The sequence below is a fragment of the Stylophora pistillata genome, chromosome 3, assembly GCF_964205215.1.
Source record: "Stylophora pistillata chromosome 3, jaStyPist1.2, whole genome shotgun sequence".
Taxonomy (NCBI): Eukaryota; Metazoa; Cnidaria; class Anthozoa; order Scleractinia; family Pocilloporidae; genus Stylophora; species Stylophora pistillata.
Genome location: NC_142521.1, coordinates 8,870,987 through 8,892,202, shown reverse-complemented (window position 1 = coordinate 8,892,202; position 21,216 = coordinate 8,870,987). Strand labels below are relative to the sequence as shown.

Below are 21,216 nucleotides of genomic sequence, written 5' to 3'. Positions count from 1 at the left end.
GCCATATGCAGCTGTTTTGAGAAAGGTTGTCGGGGAAAAAAAAAGCATAAAGTGCACGGGATAACCCCGAAAGGTATTGTGGGAGGTTTTAAGTCACGGTTCCTTCAGTAATCTCAGGATTTCAAGGAAATATGTAGGAAATTTTCTTCTGAACGTCTACGATCTATTTTTTATTTTTAGCATTTACCAGTAGTATGTTTTTTGTTTATTACGTAACTTTGCCACAATAAATATAACTTAAGATTGAAAATGTTCTGCCTTCGTTGTAACAAAAGATTCATATCCCCATCAAGCAATCGAATATTGAAGCGTAAACATTATTCAATACAAGTTTTACTTGCTCTATTTTTTTTTTCAGCACAAGTCACATTTACCTCAGTTTCCCTTTCAGAGGGGCACCTGTGTAGCAAGATTTCGAGTGGGAGGGGAAAGGACAAACATGCAATGGCAAACTGAGTAGAGAAGAAACGCTTTTTCAGAAATTTTTAAACATTTCCTCTAAAAATTGGAGGAAACGGAAGTAAAAATTACAAACGAAATGTCTTATCGCAGGTACACAATGACACTTCAATAAAATGTCCTCCACTGCTAATATAACCTTGAAATAAACCAGAAATTCAACAATTTGACGGAATGAAGTTACCTTTACAGTGTGCAATCGGTGCATGAAGCTGAATTAAAATCTATAAAACGGTAGAGCCCATAAAAATTATATAACTGCATGAGGTAGTGGCTATGTATACCAGATTTTTCAAATACATGTTTACTATTGTTACCATAGAACATTCGACGGTCATGTCAAGGAAAGAAAGTCTGTCTGCCTTGCTTTCCTTTTTTTATACATCATGATAATTGCTTCTCTTTCAGCTAGTGAGGAAAGACTGACCGAAGTCCGTTTGCATGTGGGCCTGTTTGGAGTCTCCTCACTCACTGAAAAGCATAAAAACAGGAAGTTCTGATTAACCAGAAACTTCAGAAATTTATCGTTTTTGTCTATCTTTTCCCCTTTTTTCATTGAATGAAAAATTTTATAATAGTTGATGGTGTAATTAGGGTCAGAGAAAGTTAATACTGGGTACTTAGATTGTGAACACTACTCCAATGAACCTGCTCTTAGCTCCACGGGCACTAAACCTGTAGGTTAAATGCTTAAGTTACTATCTCTGGAAGTGTCTTAGGGATTTTCAGCTCAAGGCTACCGGAAGACTAAAAAGAGCAAATTCAAACATGCTCACGCGGTTCATAGAAGCAACAGACAATGTCACTCTTAAAATAGCTAATATCTTTTCTAAAATGAAAACTGAACTGAGCAAAGGGGCCCGGTTGTGATAGGGTTGAAACCAAGTCAGTCAATTTTCTCAGTTATGTCCAGCTTCAAAACAATATGTTTGAAAAATAAAAAATAAAAACGATCTTCTGGAACCAAAGTGAAACTTTTGCTCTGTTTGGGCTGCCTAGACGTTGACCTACACCCCTCCCTCAGATGGGGCACGATAGTTTATTTGCGGTGGGGTGGGGGGGTGGGGAGGTGTGTGTTACATTCCTCAAACCCTACCCTGTTTCAAACATACTCTTTTCACCTGCTTACCCCTAATAAAGAGGAAAAGTTGTCTTGGATTGTGATACATCGACATCATGGTATTAATTAGTAGCGCATATGATTGCGCCACTGCCGTTAACACCCATCCGAAGAAAGAAAGATGCACTGTAATTGAAGACTGTGTGAGACCTAAGACCCACCAGGCAATACCCTATATGGCAGCATATACCCGCTAGGCCAAAATAAGGGAGTGCTCCCCTCCCCCCCCCCCGAGTAAACTAGGACCTGACAGCCTTAAGACTAACAAACCCTACCCTTACGTTTGGAACAAGAAAATGTTGGCTTCCCAACACGTAAGCGTTGTATGACAGTGTCTTAGCTCACGTCTTCGCATTCTGCTTCGTTTTCTGAGCTTGCTTAAAGGAGTTTGGAGTAGCCAATCGGGAAAACGCACAGTATTTTGTTCATTGCTGAGACCTCTAGTTTCGCGCACGTGGGCAGTGTCAGTTTACAATGCATAAATAGAGGTAAAGAACAGTGTAGTTTCATCTATTCAACAGGTCTAACCAGGTACCAAGAAAAGAGAACAAGGAGGAAAAGGTAAAGAGAAGTGACGAAGTCATGTTAAAGGTAAGTAACCAGTACCTTGCTGTCTATTAAAGAAATCAGTACTCCGCTGAATTGGAAGAGGTTTTGTCCCAGCATGTTGATATTACACCAAGCGTGTCTTTCATGGAAGAAATCATAACCTAAAACACACAAAAAAATTCACTTTTTTAGATTCTCCAACCCAAACCTAACTCATAGAAATGTGCAACTCACTAATTAACAGAGCATAACTTTATTCACTTAACGAGGCTATTCTTTCTCTTTTCCGTTAGGCTTCAAATTGCTAGAACATAATCGCTAAGATTTAGGTTTGTTCAACTTAGTTGCGTGCATTTTTGCGAATGACTCAATCCAAGATTCCTACTGGTCAATCCCTTATCTTTCTTCGTTTGTTTTACATTTTCCTCCGCGCGTTTGTGTTTCTTTGCAGCAGTCTATACTTATCAGTTATGAAATGATGTACTCACTGCTCCTGCTTTTTACCTTGGTAAACGTCTTGGGAGCAAGGAGTGATATTCTGCGTGATAGAAGAGGCGAACCAGATCCTCCGTCAAGAGAAGTGAGTCATTTTATTTGCGTTATTCTTTATGGCTATTTCGGGTTTTTGTGGTCTTCATGCGAGTGTAATGATTCAAGAGCATGCAAGGTCGTTCACACAGCATTCAGTTGCCCTCAAGCGCTTCGTCCTTGGTCGTTAAAACGTTTAAACGCCATTTTCTGAGAGCAATAAAGAGCACAGCGGACAACATATCATAATAAGCACGACCAACCTTAACAAAGGAAAATGTTGATAGGAACCAATTACAACTTACGTCAATACCAGTAAGCCTTCTTGAAGCACAGGAGGGTACGAGTTACCGATTCACAATTCGTTTAAATAATGTTGAATCTGATCGGTTGTACGGAAAGCGGGAGTTTTTTTAAACCAATCACAGAGCGAAGAGAAGTGACACCAAATGAATGCAATTAAGGATTACTCCCTGCAATCATTTGAATATTGCACTGTTTTCTTCCAGAGTTGTATTAGCCCTTTATTGATTTCATTATTTTTAAAAAGTAAAAGTAAGAATATGCGTTTATCGTTCGCCAGCGATTCGTTTACCGTTTTCTTTTCTTGTCCCAAAATTTTGTTCTTCTGAGATCGACTTTTAACTAAAATTGCATCATTTAGCGTGGAAGTGCTATTTGAAAACTGAACGAGGCTAAGTGATATTGTTTCACATTTACATATACATAGCAACCATAAGTAATGCTGTTTTCTTTATTTTCTTATTTCTATTCAATTGTGCGATTCAAGGAAAATCCAATCCATTACTTGACTCGTGAATTCAGCGTTAGATTGCACTTGAAAACCGATATCGTTTAGCGATTCGTGCGATAGCAGTTTTCGCGTGCAATTTGATGCGGAATTCACGAGTCAAGTAATGAATTTTCCTAAAGAATAAGGCGTTTTTATGTTGGTTAAGTGTAACATGTTGTCATTCGGTGTGGCTTCGTAGGTTGTGGAATTCAATGTACAAATTGACGAGTCTGGAGTATAGTATAACCAGACAGTGGAGGTAAACACAGAGAAACAACTAAACTGAACTGTTTAAAGTTCCTGCTCATAACAAAGTGGACCAAAGCAATATCCTGCACGACTTCAACACGGTAAGCACGATGATAAGAGAAGAAATAAGGATGACGATTTGAAGTTTCTTAAGGAGAAAACAGAAAGAAAAAAAATCGACGATACATACCAGAAGATCCACATCCTGGCCTTATTGCCTTGTCTCTCTCATTGTTTATCTCAATTACTAATCAGTGTTGAACTCATTATGGTTTCGTAAAGATTTTATCTTGAATATTTCAGTACTTTGTTCGTACAAGTATTCAGCCATGGTACAATGAAATTACACCGCGATCGTAATACAATAACAATTTCCCCAGTTGGGAGAGTTCTAAAAATTCCTTAACACGATTGATTTCGCGAATAATTTTCCTGAATTCAACTTGGTAGAAAACGTCTTACATAATCAATCTCAACAGAATCTCAGCTTGCTACTCCTACCAGAAAAGAGAACCTGTTACTTACTACCTTTGAACATGCAGCTTTCGTCGCCAACAAAGCTCATCAGCGACCATAATGAAGCTGAGGTAAGAAGGAACACGCTCTCTGTCGATATCAGTCTTTCCGTCCAGTTTTGAAGTTGGCTGGCGTTTCTCTACCATGAGGTATAGATGGAATGCAGGGAAAATACATACAGGGAATGTGAAGAAAAAGATACAGATATGTGGGAAGCCTGTGCCACACCACCACCACTACCACTTTTCCCACTTAAACGGTTTCCACCTTTACTCACTCTTCTAGGGAAACTCTCACACGATCACCAGGACGAAAATTATTGAAAACAGTTGGGTAAAGGATGGTAAAGTGAACGATCGATCGATTCTCGGTGATGATTTCAAAGCTTACTGTGCAGAATACCCAATATATTTTGTCAAGAAGGTGGAGGACTTCTCAACAACCGTTAGGGATTCAAACAGAGGGTGAGAAAAATATTAAGCAAGAAATGAAATCTTAAGCGCGGTCTTCAAATTAAGCCGCAAAACAACAGACAGACAAGAGGATGAGCGCCCAGGACTTAACATTTTCGCAGTACAGTTCTTTCACCACTGACCAACAAATGTTTGCATTCTTTCCGTATCTTTCTCAGCACTCCCGTAGTCAGCACGTTTAATTTATTTTTTCTGAAGCATCTCAGCGGGCCTCGAATCTCACTGCCTGCCTAAATCTTCATTCGCAGAGAAGCACGCCCGTAGAAAAAAGAACTGCAATTTGCCGTTATAACTCTGTCCTTACGGTAAAAAACTGTGCCCATGTTCTTGAGTATAGCCCCTCATTCAGACACATTCGCTCCGACGAAGGGCTAACGCTCGAAACGTCAGCTTTTGTAATCGTTACGGTGACCAACTTACCATTTAAACTTTGTTGATATATCCAAATTATTACATATATATCTGTCTATAGCTAGACAGATAGATAGATGTACATATAATTTTTGGCCATTTCTATTCGCAGGTAACAAAAATCTACTACCTCAATATCTCTCCTTTGTATCCAGGCCAAACGTAACATCCACCATCCCCCCACTAAGTTTAATAGACTAAGAAGATACTGACACAATCCTGTATGCCGTTTGTGCTTCACTGGGAGGAAACATCGAAGACGGAGAGTAGTAACTTTTCAGATTCTCAAAAATGTGGCTGATTCGTATGTGGAAATTGAAGGAAAAGTGTTATACCCTGGTGGAAAGGGCGCAATTGGCACCTCAGACGTGGAGAGCTGCGTATTTGGACAAAGAAAGAGCTGGAAGGTGAAGTGTAAGGAATACACGTCTTCGCGTTACTGGATTAAAGTGTGCGATAGCTTTACAGAATGTTATGATAAACATCTCCGAAACACTGTATTTTGCTGCGAATACATTTGCACGAAGTAGAAAATACAGGCATGCAATATAGGCATGCTACCCTTGCAGGATCGAGTTATTTTTTGGCTATATGAGTTGAAATGGGACACTAAGTAACTGATGTAATGTAACTGATTTCTAAAAAATAAAAAGAACATTTACTTAAAAAAAACTGAACTTATCATATCAAACTCACGGGGTACAAATAGTCTCTTACTGAATTTCGTGACCACGCCCACTTCATCGGCCCACTCAAATCGAGTGCGAGTTTTGGATGTTATATCATCTTGCCGACTCTCTGTATAAAAAGTTAACAATGTACCACCGAAATATTGAACTATAATATCATGGCTTTCCATTTTTTGTATTTTCGTACTACAAAGTAAAGTTTTTCCCTCGTCATTTTCACCTTTTCCCGAGCGGGTCCGTCAAAATTAAGAAGGCGTTCGTGGTCAAAACAAGACTGAGCAAGGAGTCTTGGGCGATTTCTCTCTTACGCAAGCGCAAATTGAAAATGTACCGCCAAAATCAAAGAGAGGAACAAATTTCCTTTGTTTTGATATGTAAATTGTCGAACAAGGAGCAGGTTGAACCTCGTCAAATGGCTAGTCAAAACAGCCACACCTTCCTCCCTTTGCTCGCTTCCTGTTTTATAAGCGTGAAAGCAGTGGGAAAAGAATCGGGTAGCTCGGAAAGCGCTTCACCATCGTTTACTTACGAGATAAACAAGTAAGATTTGTAAAGTTATTTTCCGAAAGAGTCGGAATAAATACATTTTTTTCAGGTTAGATCGCTGTTTTTACCCTAAACGTCGTCCATTAAATTTTTGTTGCAGCCTACTATTCTATACAATTTCGAAGGAAAATATTCAGATGCTTCACCGTTCCCGAAGGGGGTCCTGTCCTGGTGTACCGGTTCACAAGGGAATTACCATTGTTCTTTCTTTGTTTAGGAGTTATCGGTTAGCTATTGTGTATTGTTTGGTCTTTTGTATTGGCTCTTGTGAACCGGTACACGAGGACAGAACCCCGAAGGGTCTCCACTCATCGAAGCATGTACTGTAGCCAATGTAGTGAATTTTCAGTCTCTTGTTGGGTTTGTCAACCTCCGTGACTTCAATATCTTACAATTTTGTATCTTTTCTCTGTGAAGTGACCTTTTTAACAGGGGTGTATGCTGAGTATTCGTTGCAGAATCGCTTTGGTTCTCTTATCTCGCTCTTTGGCTTGTCCGCCATTTTGAAAATTTGCTCAGGAGGGCATTTGGGTTAGCGGCCGCGCCAGGCTGGAACCGACAAAAACAAATGTCCATCGCAGTGGGGAAACAGTTTGATATGGTTCACTGGAGAGTAAAAACAAAAAACCCTTCCGATTTATTTGAAATAAACTCAGACACGTATTTAATCGCATTGCCACTGGTGTCTGAATAATCGTTGGGGCCATACGAGGGGTTATCAGGATACGGATATTTGGATAAATTATTATAGGGATACAGGATACCTGGACGGAAAATTAAAGGGATAAGGGATATTTAAGAAAAGATTTTGAGATATCGAAGATCGAAGTTCTCATTTTTTAAAAGAACAAACTATAAGCTTATTTGTCAATGTAGCAGGCGCAAGTGGTGAAGAAAAAGATGCTTTCAAATGCTAATTATTACATTTTGCCATCAAATATTGTCAATATCGACAGTAGGTGCCAATATCGACTCTTGTCCGAGAACAACTCTCCCCCTCCCCGACGGGTTTTTTTTTCCATTTCGCGCCACCTTGTTCATGTCATAACTGTTTTAACTGCTTGAAAGCTCTGCAGAAATATATATATCTTATTAACCAAGCGCGAGGGCCGTACTGGGAGAATATCGGCCCGCGGGATCTTGACAATACGGACCGAGCGCAGCGAGGTCTGTACAAACAAGACAGAGGGCCGATATTCTTTCAGTGGGGTCCCGAGCAAGCTTGGTTAATAAGAGATTTATTATACGATTGAAGTTCAAAGGGACACAAGTGCGGTATCATTCGGGACCATTCGGGACAGTGCCTGGTCCAATACTGAGAATATTGACCAGCAATAGAGCATTTTGATTGGTTGATTTTAGCTATTGGCCCCCTGACTACCCGAGTCGTGTAATAATTAGATATATTCTTAAGAAACTATCGTACCTGCTTTAAAACTTTCTAGCTTTTTACCTTGGTGAGCAAAACGTTCAAATGGTATAAAAATAGATTGAACGAATAGTATCATATTTCAAAGCCTAAAAGCGTAACGTTTATTTGGTTGTTGCCTATCTGGACTTCACCCTGCGCGTGCGAAATACGTGATAAAATACAGGTTGTTTACAAGGAATTGATACGTGTTGGGGTGAAGTCCAAGGTAGCTAAAAGCGAATTTTATCGGTAAACTAGACACCTACATGCGTTTACCTTGAGAATATGGAGCAGAAATTGTTCTGTTGGTATCAGTTGCTGTGTAGGGGCCAGGATCTTTTTCTATATCTCTGCTTAAGATAAACTTATTATTTTGGATTCTGGCCGTAAAGGGCCAGAATTAGAAATTCGGTTTGGTTTTTCTTGTGCAGGAAAATGCACAATAATAGGCGTCTCATCTGATAACTTAGGTTGGAAACCAGGGGTGTGTCCTTTTCTGTAATCGCACCAGTCAAATGCTGTAATGACTTCGCCAGAGGTATCATCTGAAATGGAGACATACTTGTCCGCAGAAATATCTTTGGTCGTTGCCTGAAAGGGCTTCAAAACAGCCATGGCAGCTTTCAGCAGGCTCACATCAGAAGACGAAAGGCACAAAGCATTACGACCAAAGAGACAAAGTGCTGTGGAAATGGCATGATGTTGTTGTGATGCGTTCAGACATGTGGCGTGTTGAGTTCCATCTGGTTTCCACTCTCCTGGACGAGTTTGTGCTCAGGAATTCCCAGCTGCAGCTGTATCTCCTTCAGCTTTTCTAAGGCCTTTAAAGGCCGGTACACACGAGGGAGCTTGCTCCCGCATCACGCTCCCGGAGCAAAGCTCCCCTGTCTGCACCAACGATTTCTTGCGAAAAAATATGTTGCGCAACAAAACTTTTGCTCCCGAGTTTTGCTCTCTCATATCAAACTGGTTTGATGGGAGGGAGCAAGCTCCAGCGGAAAATCTTTTGCACGAGTCTGTTGCAGGCGCAAGCTCCCTGGTGTGTACTGAAATTTGCTTGCCGTGTTGGATTTATAACAACTAGGTCCCATATATGCTCCAATCGGGTTGTTTCATCATTCAGCTCCCTCGTCGTGTCCTTCGTGTGTGCTGGTTAGGGTACTTACCCGGGAGCGTGCTGCAGGAGCGTGCTGCGGGAGCAAACTCCCTCGTGTGTACCGGCCTTAACGCTGTGGTGGAAGAAGCTCACAATGTCCCTGCAGCTCTTTCTAAGCTTATGGATCTCTGCGTTTGACTTAATTGTCTCAGATACCACTAGACTAATGGTGTGTGCGAAGTAAGGAACATGCATCTAACCGATATGTCTGATGGCGGCAACAACGTTGGCAGCATTGTCGCATTGTCAGTACCAGCGCAACAAGTGGTCTTTTTTGAAGGCAAACGTCTCCAGAACCAGGGACTTGAGTTCCCATGAGAAAGTAATAAAGTGACAGGTGGTAGTAGGATAGCTTTCCGTTTTGCTTGATGTCCACAGGTCACTAGTCAGAGCTACGTGAGAAATCTGCAAAAGTTCCTGCTTTATCTCTTCGGCACCGGTGGAGTACATTTCAGGCAACAAACTTCTCATAATGTGTCTTCTGGAGGGAAGCTGGTACCGAGATTCGAGCAAACGCACCAGCGATGCGGGCTGCATGTTCGTTGCAATCATTCTTAAAGGGGATTGATCTATGTTCTTACTTCGCACGCATGTCGGCGAATATTTTGTTTTTCAGCGATCTTACGCCTCCTGGGTTCTGTCTTCTTCCTCTTTAGTCTGTTTTTCGGCTTCCTTGTACTGAGTCGGGTGTTTTAATTTCGAATGCTATGAAAGAAAATATGAATAATTTTCAATTAATGATAAAATATAAAAAATCCCTTCAAATTTCAGTGGACAATACATTTAAAAGATTTGACGTGTTGCTTGCATGCTTTACAACATCAGTGCTGGTTGTGTATTTGTGGCACTCCTCAGGCGCTTTATTGCATCAAAAATTTCCTGACGAAGAAACTTTTGCCCCGAGGTCACTATTGGCAAAAATTGCACCTCAGTTGTTTACCGCTTACGGGATAGTCTTGGTTGTCTTCAAAAACTGCAACTATTATGTGTACTTAAGTATAACGGAGAGTTACGGCGCTTCCATTGGCACTTAAGAACTAAAAGTGACCTCTGAAACGTCTGACATACTTCCCAGAAACAGATATGGACATGTTAGTCAAGCTTAAGGAAACGGAAACCAGATTACGGACGTATTTTAAAATACGTCAGTGAGTTTCGATTTAAAAGTCGCAGCTCAAAGACGTTGATCAGTTCACTCTAGCAGGGCTCACATTTTCATTTGCTGTCGTTGCTGCGGTTCGTGAAATACCTTCAAATTTAAGTTCTCACGGATCACCATAATTATCGCTTCCATAGCAATATAGACGAAGGTATGTTCAGGCGCGATTTTCCTGTGGAAATCATTTTATACAGACTTTGTTGTCGTCCCATGCTCTTCTACCATTGTTTTATTATTACTCTTTTTTTTAAGTCAGTAACTTTTCTCAGTGCTTTTCTCGCTCGAGGTTTTTCTTTAATGCTACTGGAGGGATCGGGTTTCTTCCTATAAGAGGGATTTTTCCTAACAATAAGCAAGCAGAGTTGTTCCCCACGCATTATTGTTACTCCAGATGTGCTTGTAATGCCTGGATTGTTGTGAGCAATTTGATTGGTACGTGATACATACCCTGATGCGGTAATCTGATCGGTTTGTGATACGTGGAAAATGCAGCGATCTGATTGGCGCGAGTGACATACCACTCTTTACGCTGACATAGAGTCCTTTTTTTTAAATAACTAAAAAACACTGACTTCAATATCACTCATGTACGATGTAAACTTTTATTTTCGAGATGTTGAGAGGGATACTCGTTTTTTCCGTTATCGTCTACTTAGCAGAAGGTTATCCTCCTTAATTTCATTACTAATTCATTAAGCCATAAGAAAAGAATTTTATAACAGTGATAGTAGTTTGGATATCTTCTTTTGCTGGCATAGATTTTTCCGTTCTTTTTCCGAAGGGGTTTCACATTAAAGGACGGCTTTTTACCGTCTCATTTCCATAGTTCTAGTCTGGAGATTCCCTTCTTACTGTTTGGAAATTTTTGCACAACACGGGGCACATTTACGCAGTATCGTGGTACGCAAACAAAACATAGGAACGACATCCGGTTTTAAACCCAAAAAGTGAGAAATCTCTGCTCTATAAGTTTTTACACACTTCAATCTAATTTAAAAAGAATAGGTTTTTATGTCCGGTGCTATAAATCAATCCATAAATACTAATGCAGTATTCTTAATTTATCCCTTTTAAGTTAAACCGATTGGTTTTGATCATAAATTTGACATATAGCAGAGTAAAATTTTAACTGATTTATCTTACGTCCAGAAAAGAAAATCCATTTGTAACATCTGACGTTCAGTTAAAGACTTGCATAACTTTCCATCTCGTTTAGGATCTCTGTAACGCATCACATAACTGTTTTAAACAGTAAGGAGTAACTAAAGACTTGCATAACTTTTAAGGCGTAACCAAAGACTTGCATAACTTTCCATCTCGTTAAGGATCTCTGTAACGCATCACATAACTGTTTTAAACAGTAAGGCGTAACTAAAGACTTGCATAACTTTCCATCTCGTTTAGGATCTCTGTAACGCATCACATAACTGTTTTAAACAGTAAGGCGTAACTAAAGACTTGCATAACTTTCCATCTCGTTTAGGATCTCTGTAACGCATCACATAACTGTTTTAAACAGTAAGGCGTAACTAAAGACTTGCATAACTTTCCATCTCGTTTAGGATCTCTGTAACGCATCACATAACTGTTTTAAACAGTAAGGCGTAACTAAAGACTTGCATAACTTTCCATCTCGTTTAGGATCTCTGTAACGCATCACATAACTGTTTTAAACAGTAAGGCGTAACTAAAGACTTGCATAACTTTCCATCTCGTTTAGGATCTCTGTAACGCATCACATAACTGTTTTAAACAGTAAGGCGTAACTAAAGACTTGCATAACTTTCCATTGAATGTAATCTAAATCCCCTTTCCAAAACGGATTTTTAGTGAACAAATCAATAGAAACACCCTTTTTGCAATTTTTGTGATGTTGCATGGCACTGACCTAATGACAGATGAAAGCGTCCATTTTCAATCGACAAAGTGTTCGCGGTTGTAGTACTAATTTTCGAATTCCACGTTTGTCATTTTCCATATGCACCATTTACAATTTTCGACACACACTTGAATATTACACACGCGCCCACTTTCTCCGGAAATCATACTCGGCAATACGATACGCGTTCGTAATCTCCGCCTACGTATATTGCGGTAGTTGTTCTTAAGATGCCAGTGGACTTGAGGCACCAAAGATTCTCTGAGACTGTGTCCAAAGCTGATTGGCCTGCTATTAACTTTTTCTATAGAAAACACGATTTACAATAAAGTTGAATTTGGTTTAGATTCCCTACGATCGTATTGATTATACACCATTTCATTTCATTCAATTTTATCCTATGATGGCCGATGAGATGTGAATTTCATATTGATTTCAACATCTCATCAGAAAGTAATGGTCCCAGAACTTCTTTAATAGACTGATATACGCTTTGTTACGGTCGCAGCCATTGGTGATGTCGTTTGATGTAATGGGTACTAAAACATTACAAACGTAATAGACATTTGATGAAGACATTCCTTGTTTAAATTTTGCACAACCTCCTCAAGGTCAATGGGCGACTTGGATTTTTAACAACTTGCTCAACAGTATTCTTCACCAGTATACTAAAACTACGATTTTGAGGATCTCACCGACTCAGAGATGGAAGGCAAAGATTTTCCAATAATTCCTAAAATTAGGTGACCCTCTCCCTCGCGACCATCATGATAGAGATCATTAATGTTTTTTCTAACTGTTTAGTTTCCTCTCCAAAGTTGAATATTTGATTTGTGCCATATGCATCTGTTGTGAGAAAGGTTGTTAGGGAAAAAAAGCATAAACTGCACGGGATAACCCCGAAAGGTATCGTGGGAGGTTTTCAGTCACGGTTCCTTTATCTCAAGATTTCAAGAATATATGTGAAAAAGTCACTTCGTCGCGGGTTTGATTAATTTTCTTACTTATTTCCTCTCAAAATTCATTAATGGGCTCCTGTTGATTACCAGATTACCTTTCGGGATTGTCACGTGCTCTTTTGTCCTTTTTTTTTTCCCGACAGCCTTTCTCAGCTGTATTTTTTTAGAGGCATTATGGGTTAGTACTAATGTGCTAATTACATCACTGTCTCAATACAACGAAAATTGCACACGAAATTTCCTGAAGGGTTCCAGAAAACTTGGAAACAGAGAGCTAGAAAACCGTGGCGAGAGTACTACTTAACTTAAACCCAACAAGCTCCCTAGAAACTAGGAAATTGCAAATCAGTTTCCATCGAATAAGTAAGTTGTCTCCTCAAAAATCTGTCCGTCAATTTTAACTAAAATCGTGGGAAACTATACTCCGCCTCTTATTCTTTTTAGTATTTAAATAATCGGCCATTAACCTTCAAACAAAAATATTCTTATCTTTTTTATAAAAGTCTGGTTTTGTCACAGTACAACAAGTTGAATATGGTTACGTTACCTATATGTACTTGTTTGAAAAAATATTAGCGAGATAGAAGCTGAACCAATCAAGAAAAAAATTAAATTTAGAGTAATTATCTTTCGTTGCCAGTTTCGGTCAATTATTTCCAATGTAACTGAATACCTTTAAACAACAAATTACACACAATAACTTGCAAATGACTATACTTATTTCGTTAAAAAGAGAATAACACGCATGCGCACGTAGATATGGAATTTCTCTTCGACACGCTTGTGAGAGAAAAAAATTAATTTGAAGGTGATAACGCTTAGGCGATAGTAATTTTGTAGTCTTTGAAAAATATAAAAGTGCTTATTTACACCAAATTATTGCATAAAAAAAGCATCACCGTGACAGAAACTCAAGGCAGAAGAAGTTTTGAAAGCGCGCGCGCGAGCTATATGTAATTTGAGCTGGTGTTACAACTTTACATTCGTGTTAAACGTTTTGGTGATTACAATCGCGAAGTATTTTCACCTGGCGTTTGCATTTTGGTCCCCTCTGCGGGTTCGTTAAACTACGGCACAACTCGTTAAAATACTCAGCGACACGTCACACCAAAACGTCTACTGAGATGTATAATTATTTGGCATAGACCACACAGATGAATAGTGTTTTTCGCATGCGCAGATTAGCTAGTTCGGAGGTGAATAACAAGTACAATTAGCCATTTTCAAAACGAGCGGCGGTCTGGGTACGATTTGCCACCCTAGAGGCTCTTGGGATCGTTTGGAGGGACAGCAAGAACATGGTGGACAAGAGCAATGCAACCGTGCGAGACGCTCTCAAGGTTATTCTGACAGAAGAAGATATACCTGGTGCAAAAATTCCTCGCGAAACTGTAGAACAATGTAGCGTCGTTCAATTGAAAAGGTGGTTGCTGTGCAGGGGAGCAAAGACTACGGGAAATAAGAAAGCATTGATAACAAGGTAGGTTCACTCGAGGTGTATATTTTCATTTAGTGGTGTACATATGAGCTTAAATTATATCGAAGGAGAAATTGTGTCGTTTTATTTTGTTTCATTCCAGTCATATATCATGTTCATATTTTTCAGAGTTCAAGATTACATTAAGCATGGACTAGACGTTAAATATCTCCGTGATCCAGACGGTGGACTACACCTTCTCCGCAAGAAGGCTCAACTTGGAGTGCTGGAGGAGGAAGAGCCGCAGCTCAACCAATTCTTTCCAAAAGAAGGATACAAACCTGATTTTAAAGATTTGCCTAAGATAGCTTTTGGAACCGTTTGGCAGTTTATGATTGAAGGAGTTGAAAGTAAAAAACAACTTTCCACTGCAAAGCCCCTAGTCAAGGGATTTAACTTCTTCAAGTCAGGGCATGTTTTATACATTGGACATCTGCACCAAAATGGAAAACATTATGTAAAAAGCCAAGTTCTGCCATCGATGAAAAAAGATAAAGTATACTCTTGTTTTCTGTTAATGTCATCCATAGGTTGTGTGTTAAAAGCACACTGTAAGTGTCCTGCTGGTATTGATGGCCGTTGTAACCATGTGGCATCTACATTGTTTGCCCTTGAACAAAGCTTTAAGGAGACGAAAAGGAAAAATTCGGATGCAGCTGAGTCCTGCACATCTAAGCCTTGTAAATGGAATGTGCCAGGGAAACGCAAGGGTCCAGTGACACCTATCTCTGAGATGAGCTTTGTCAAACATGATTATGCTAAAGAAAAGAAAGCAAAAAGGCCAAAGCTAGCCTCATGTCCAGCACAGAATGGTACCTGTGTATCAGAAAAAAAAGTCTGGCCAAGTGAAAGATTACAAAACTTCCATAAATCTTTAAAAGAATATCAAATGAAATCTGGGAGAGCTGTTGGATGGACACATATTCTTCCTCAAAAGGTAAATAATCTGGAAGAGCCACTCATCTCACCCATCAAATGTCATCCAATATCAGCTGATGAACTAAGAGTGAGATTTGAGAAAGTGAAGAGGAACATTAATTTTGATGAAGAAAAAATAAAGAAAGTAGAAGAGCAAACACGAGGGCAGTCAAACTCAAATTTGTGGCATCATCACAGGCAGCCCAGGATTACTGCTACAAATTGTTACAGAATAGCTGTGCAAAGGGAAACAACATCACCAACAAAAATCATCCAAGATGTCCTTGGTTACAAAAAACCATTTCAGAGTAAATACATGCAAGAAGGACTTGAAATGGAGGACAGGATCATAGCTGCTTACAAATTATTAAAGCAGGGGGAAGGGGTTACTGATATATCCGTAGAAAAATGTGGCTTTTTCATTTCCAAGCATCATGGGTTACTCGGAGCAAGTCCAGACGGATTAGTGTGTGACCCTTCTGCAGAAGACAGTAAGGGTCTTCTTGAAGTGAAATATATTCAGATGGAAAAGCAAGAAAGTCTGGAGGAGGCTCTGCTCCGAAAAGGAATTTGCAAGAAGTTTGAGGAATCTGTGATTTTGAACTCAAGACACAAATATTATTTTCAAGTACAACAGGCAATGTTTGTGGCAGAGCAAAAATGGACTGACTTTGTGGTTATGGGAACAGCCTCTTCCACACCTTTTTGTGAGAGAGTTTATTTCTCACAAGAACACTGGGATAGAATATTCCCAAAACTTGAATCATTTTTTAACTGCTGGATTGTACCAGAACTTTCATATCCTTGTGTGAAATATGGGCTCCCCAAAATTGATGCGCGCATGTTTTGAGAGCTTTTTGTTTTAGGAGTTTTATTCTTTTTCATCTACTAGAAAACTTATAACTGAAGTTGTATTTCTTAACATGTCCAATGTTGAATAATATCATTATACTATACGCTGCATGTTTTGGCAAACCTAGATTTAAATGTGTAGTCAAAGCATTTGCAATGCTAAACCTAAAATGCAAATGACCCAACCTACTATCATTGTGTGATGTAGCTGCTCCCCAAAGTAAGCTGAATTTGAATCACTCATTTGACTCCAATTTCAATACCAATATTATTGTTTGGTCCAAACAAAATTTATTTCATTACACCATTTAATGAAAGTTATTGCAATATGAATGTTTTCGTGTTTCATCATCAACATGTGTCATGACAGTTAACAATATTACATGATAATTTTTAATTTATAAGAGGGGGTTGAAAATTTGACAAAGCACAGACCACTACAAGCATGTCTGATGCAATAGGTGCAATAGTAATTGGTATCTTATGGTCGAAGATGTGCCAGTTCTTTATACGTTCCATGAGCCGCTCCACATGAACTCTTAGGCTAGCAACCACCTTGTTGTGATTTGTTTCATTTGTGGAAAACTGTATCTTCTGTTCTAAAAATTTTGGTATAACAAGGCTTGCACCAACAGAAGCTAATTCATCCTGACAATTGAACCCTTTGTCAGCCAGTACCTGGTCACCAGGATTTAGTCTGTCTAGAAAACCACTAAGAACAGTTATTTCCTTATCTGAGGTTGAACCAGGAAATAAGTCACTCACAAAACATAAAACACCGCTTGGCGTTATGCCCAACAGTGATTTCATGGTGGTTCTTGACTTGTATGATGAAAAACAGGTAGACTGTGAATCAAGAGCAGATGGCCTCTCCATTTCAAATTCCGTGCAATCGACAATGACTGTTACGTTAGGCAACAGTTTCTTAAAACTGTCAGGCCTATAACATTGAAGTACTTCTCTTGGGGGGATGATGATAAGAGGTTCAAATTCCCTCCTCAAAAATGGAATCCAGGCATTTACAATCTTAGAGACAGTTGATCTTGAAACCAAAAATCGATGAGCAAGATCATTCTCAAACAAACCCAGCCTCAAGCGCAGCATAACAAGGGTAAACTCCTGGAATTTAGTAAGTACTCTGGGTCTCCCAACATTACCGTTCGTGGTGGTCCTTTTGTGCCCATAATTAATATTGCTAGAGGCTTGTTCTACAGTTTTGTAACAAAGAATAAAAGCATTGTAATCGGGAAAGCCGGTGTAGAATGCAATATCATCATCTTTATCTTTAAATTTGCTTATGTCAAATCTATTGTTATCTAAAGCATGCTTCAAGCTTTCGATTTCCTTTTGTAATTTGCTGTTCACCTCTTTTATGTTGTTGTTTTCTTTCTCCAACTGCTGAATCTCTCCCTTAAGCTTAACAATTTCTTGTTCTCTTGTTTGCATTCTGTTGTATAAACTGTTTAGTTGGTCTCCAGTAAGTAACGTTTGCATTTCCACACTGGTACTGGTGTCAGCATTAACATTCATATTTTCTGTCTGTTCTTCAAATTTAAAGTTCGCTTCCTGTGGTAATTGAGCAAGTGCTGTTTTTCTTTTTTTGGTTTGCTCTATTTTCTGTACATCTTCGAAACTGGCCCTCTTGCGTTCTCTACGTTGAGCTGTCGGTTTTGTCCGTGGAAAAATTGAAGGCAAGTGCGTTCTGCTAAGTTTTTCTCCTCCATCGAAATGAACTGAGCAAATCCGCGTACTCGTAGAATCTAATTTCAGAGTCTCGTTCCTCATAAGAACCACGTACTTTCTACGTATATGAGGGTCTTTTGGAATTCTATAATACTGAAGGTTAGGTGCATTTCTGTAACTATTAGTGCAGCCTGGAATACAGCAGTTATAGTGTGCCATGTTTGTCACACGTCAGCTGTGCGTTTGTTTACCTTCACGCTGTCCCTCCAAACGATCCCAAGAGCCTTTATGGTAGCAAATCGTACCCAGACCGCCGCTCGTTTTGAAAATGGCTAATTTACCTCCATTTCAGTGAATAATTATTAAATATTCAATAGAAATATTCGCCTAGAACTATTTTATATTCTAATTCGCTACCCCGTTCAAACGCGGAGTATAAAACATTTACCACTCAATAAGTAACCATAATTGGAGTCACTGTGTCAACATGAGCCGTATCCGATCCTCTTTATTGTGCCCTCATCAACAAAATTGATAGGAATGGTACATCAACGGCATGAAAACTCAGAAATGTAAAAACTAAAGCAAGAAAAACCACTCTAAAAAACCATCTAAACTATGTTCGTATATGCAAAAACTACTACTAAGAGAAACTGACAATCCCTAGTCACTGGGTATTTAATTTTGAGGGTGTAGGGACGGTCGTAAGAGGCGAATAAATATAAATGACAACGGCTCTAAGATATAGGCTACCGCTAATAAAACAATTGTGACAACATACCATGCAACACCCCAAAGAAAGGGTTACGTAACCCATGATAAATACATGGATAGTGTTGATTAATCCCCTCGACATTATTCAACAATATTGATCAATATTCACTTCGTTTTAATGAAATCATTCTATAGGTGGTTTGCACACTACGTCATTGCCGCCATGTTGGTGGACGTAAACAATAGATATCTTATTAGCATCTTTTGTTCGTCCACCAACATTTGTTCCTCTCACCTTTGTTAACTGTGTCTCTAGAGATTGGTTGCAAACCACCTATAATCAGTTCACTCATCAGCTAGTTCTGACGGAAAATTAAAAGACCAGTTTCCGTGCACGGTACAGATTCAACGAAAGGTAAGTTGAAAAATGAAGTGTTACGATAAATCAAGACCGAGGAACTTAAATTGAGCGGACACTCAGTGTCTCGATAGTAAGCGTTAAATCCAGAACACAACGGGATGTCTCCAAATGCATTATCGGCTTCCTTTCAGATCTGGCCACTTCGGTCGATGGAACAACACTAAATGACCGGAAAAGATGTTTTGAAAGTAACACAGAAAAATTCAACCTTGAATTGTAATCAATGGATAAAAGTTTAGCTCTGACCATTGAGTCATTCACTCCTTTGATTTAGCTCATAACAAGGTGCCTAATTTTGGCAGTCGCGTCCTCTCTAGAGTGCGAAATACACTGAGATCACTTGATGGAAAACGGGGTAGGAACGCTTTCATAATTAGGTTTGTGCCTGCTTTATACAGGTTGTACGCTTAGTATTAAGTCCGTTGACCGGTTTTACTGTATTTTCACCATGATTGGGATTGGCAGGATTTAGTGCAGTCTTATGATTATGGGGAATTTACCCTCCGTTTTTCATTGCTTTCCAACACGCTAATTGTGCTCATTTGCTGCTTCTCGGGTTAGCCTCACCAACGTTTTGTCAAGAATTGGTATTTTAAGACCTTGTCATGGTGTTTTAGGTATTCCTGTGTTTTGGTTTTCCCCTTGCTTTTGTTGTTGTTGTTGTTGTTGTTGTTGTCTTTCCGGTTTTTTTTTTGGTTTATTTTTGCATCCCCGTACCCAAATCTTTAGCTGGGTATTCCCACTTGGGACATCCAAAACACTAAACGTGAGTTCAACAGCACACTGGGGCAAGCAAAATGGCTTCGATGTTGACTTGTCGTGGACTTATAAAACTGCGTATTGAAATTATTGACGCACTGAGAGATTATAGTGAAGGGAACCAAGTGTTCATGTGTCGCTGAGCATCTTGGAAGGAACCATCGATCAGAATGCCGTATAACAGTCATTTTCAGATTTACAAAGGGAACGAAAAGGACAATTTTTTTCACATTTAGAACGAGAAAAATAACGGGGCAAGATTTCTGTGTAACCCTATACTTCATTACGCATACACTACTTTGATAAAAGAACGACATGGCAAAGTTATAGAATAACCTCGGGGCTTTGGGTTTTTTTTAGACAATAGTATGAGCTTATACGAAAATCTTTTAATTAACGATAACACTTGTAATGCAAATTTGCTTGATTCATTGTGTCCACTGTTGAAGATCCAAAGAGCTGGAAAGGAGTTACGCGACATCACAGTCGCAGAAATCGAAATAAGGCGATTACTTCATGTCTGCCCTGCGCCCTATAGTGGCTAGGATACTCAAAGTCCTAAATGTAATAACTTTCCTAAATGTAATAAAGTCTTAAATGTAATAACACTTAGTCCTAAATGTAATAAAGTCCTAACTGTAATAAGCCTCCAATGCAATCGTTCGACTGTGCTAATGCATTGTTGTTATAGCGGACATCCACGTTGAGGTGTTCAAGTGACAGTTGTTGCACCAAAAAATCCTCTGACCAGCATTCATGTCACATTGCGGGCTCGCTGATATCAACCAGCATCTTTGTACTTACTAGTCGCAAGTCGAGTAGCATTGGCTGGAGACCGTTATACTGACAGCATCTAATGACAGCTGGCAAAACAATGAGTACGCTGACCAATACCTCCATATATCACTGGCTCAGACTCTTAAGTACAATAGATTTTGGAAAAATGTAATAACGTTATACTTGTGTGATCAGTGATGGAGATGCAAGTCATTAACCAAATTAAGAACTTGGACAAGGAAATCTGCAGACTGCAGGTTTTTACTTTTTACACCAGACCTTGTTAGCATGCACATTTCGTTTCCCAATTCGGACCTTGTGGCAGCTATTTAGAAAGTTATTGTTTTCAAATTGTCGAATATTCTCGTGGTTACATGAATAGCGACGAGATGATTTTTCTCCCCAAGAGAAGATAAATTGGGAACAATTGTGTTCTCTTGATCTTGAAATGCGTGCAACAAATTCAACAAACAAAAAAGGTACTGCGTGGATCTGCATCAAATTATATACTCAGTGACTTAAATTTAACAGGTGTAAATGAAAAGAAGCTGCTGACCAGCACATTCAAAATGGTTATATATGTCAAAGGTTGTTAATGATGTACTGAGCCCCAAAAATTCACGCAAAAATTTGTACTCTTTCTTTCTCTGAGATGTGAGTAAAACTAATCGTGTGAGCCGTATTTAATGGTCTACTAATTGATTGAAAAAAGAAAAGA

General features: G+C 39.2%; 2 protein-coding genes and 1 long non-coding RNA gene across 4 annotated transcripts; 2 read left to right on the top strand and 1 right to left on the bottom strand.

Moving 5' to 3' along the window:
- Positions 1–3,200: 3,200 nt before the first annotated feature.
- Positions 3,201–5,664, top strand: LOC148734413 (uncharacterized). Of its 2 annotated transcripts, none has more exons than XR_015998300.1 (4): positions 3,201–3,799; positions 4,178–4,285; positions 4,500–4,678; positions 5,254–5,664. It is a non-coding gene; the product is annotated as an uncharacterized LOC148734413 (long non-coding RNA). The 2 variants fall into 2 exon arrangements; XR_015998301.1 differs by having other exon boundaries at positions 3,402–3,799; positions 5,211–5,664.
- An 8,451-nt stretch (positions 5,665–14,115) lies between these two features.
- Positions 14,116–16,477, top strand: LOC148734412 (uncharacterized). The gene is made up of 2 exons (XM_088754732.1): positions 14,116–14,377; positions 14,504–16,477. Exons 1-2 carry the CDS (start codon positions 14,196–14,198, stop codon positions 16,140–16,142), a joined length of 1,821 nt encoding a protein of 606 aa, XP_088610858.1. The 5' UTR covers positions 14,116–14,195; the 3' UTR covers positions 16,143–16,477.
- Positions 16,413–18,114, bottom strand: LOC148734411 (uncharacterized). The gene has a single exon (XM_088754733.1). The coding sequence runs from the start codon at positions 18,044–18,046 to the stop codon at positions 16,538–16,540; it is 1,509 nt and encodes a 502-aa protein (XP_088610859.1). The 5' UTR covers positions 18,047–18,114; the 3' UTR covers positions 16,413–16,537.
- Between the last annotated feature and the right edge of the window lie 3,102 nt (positions 18,115–21,216).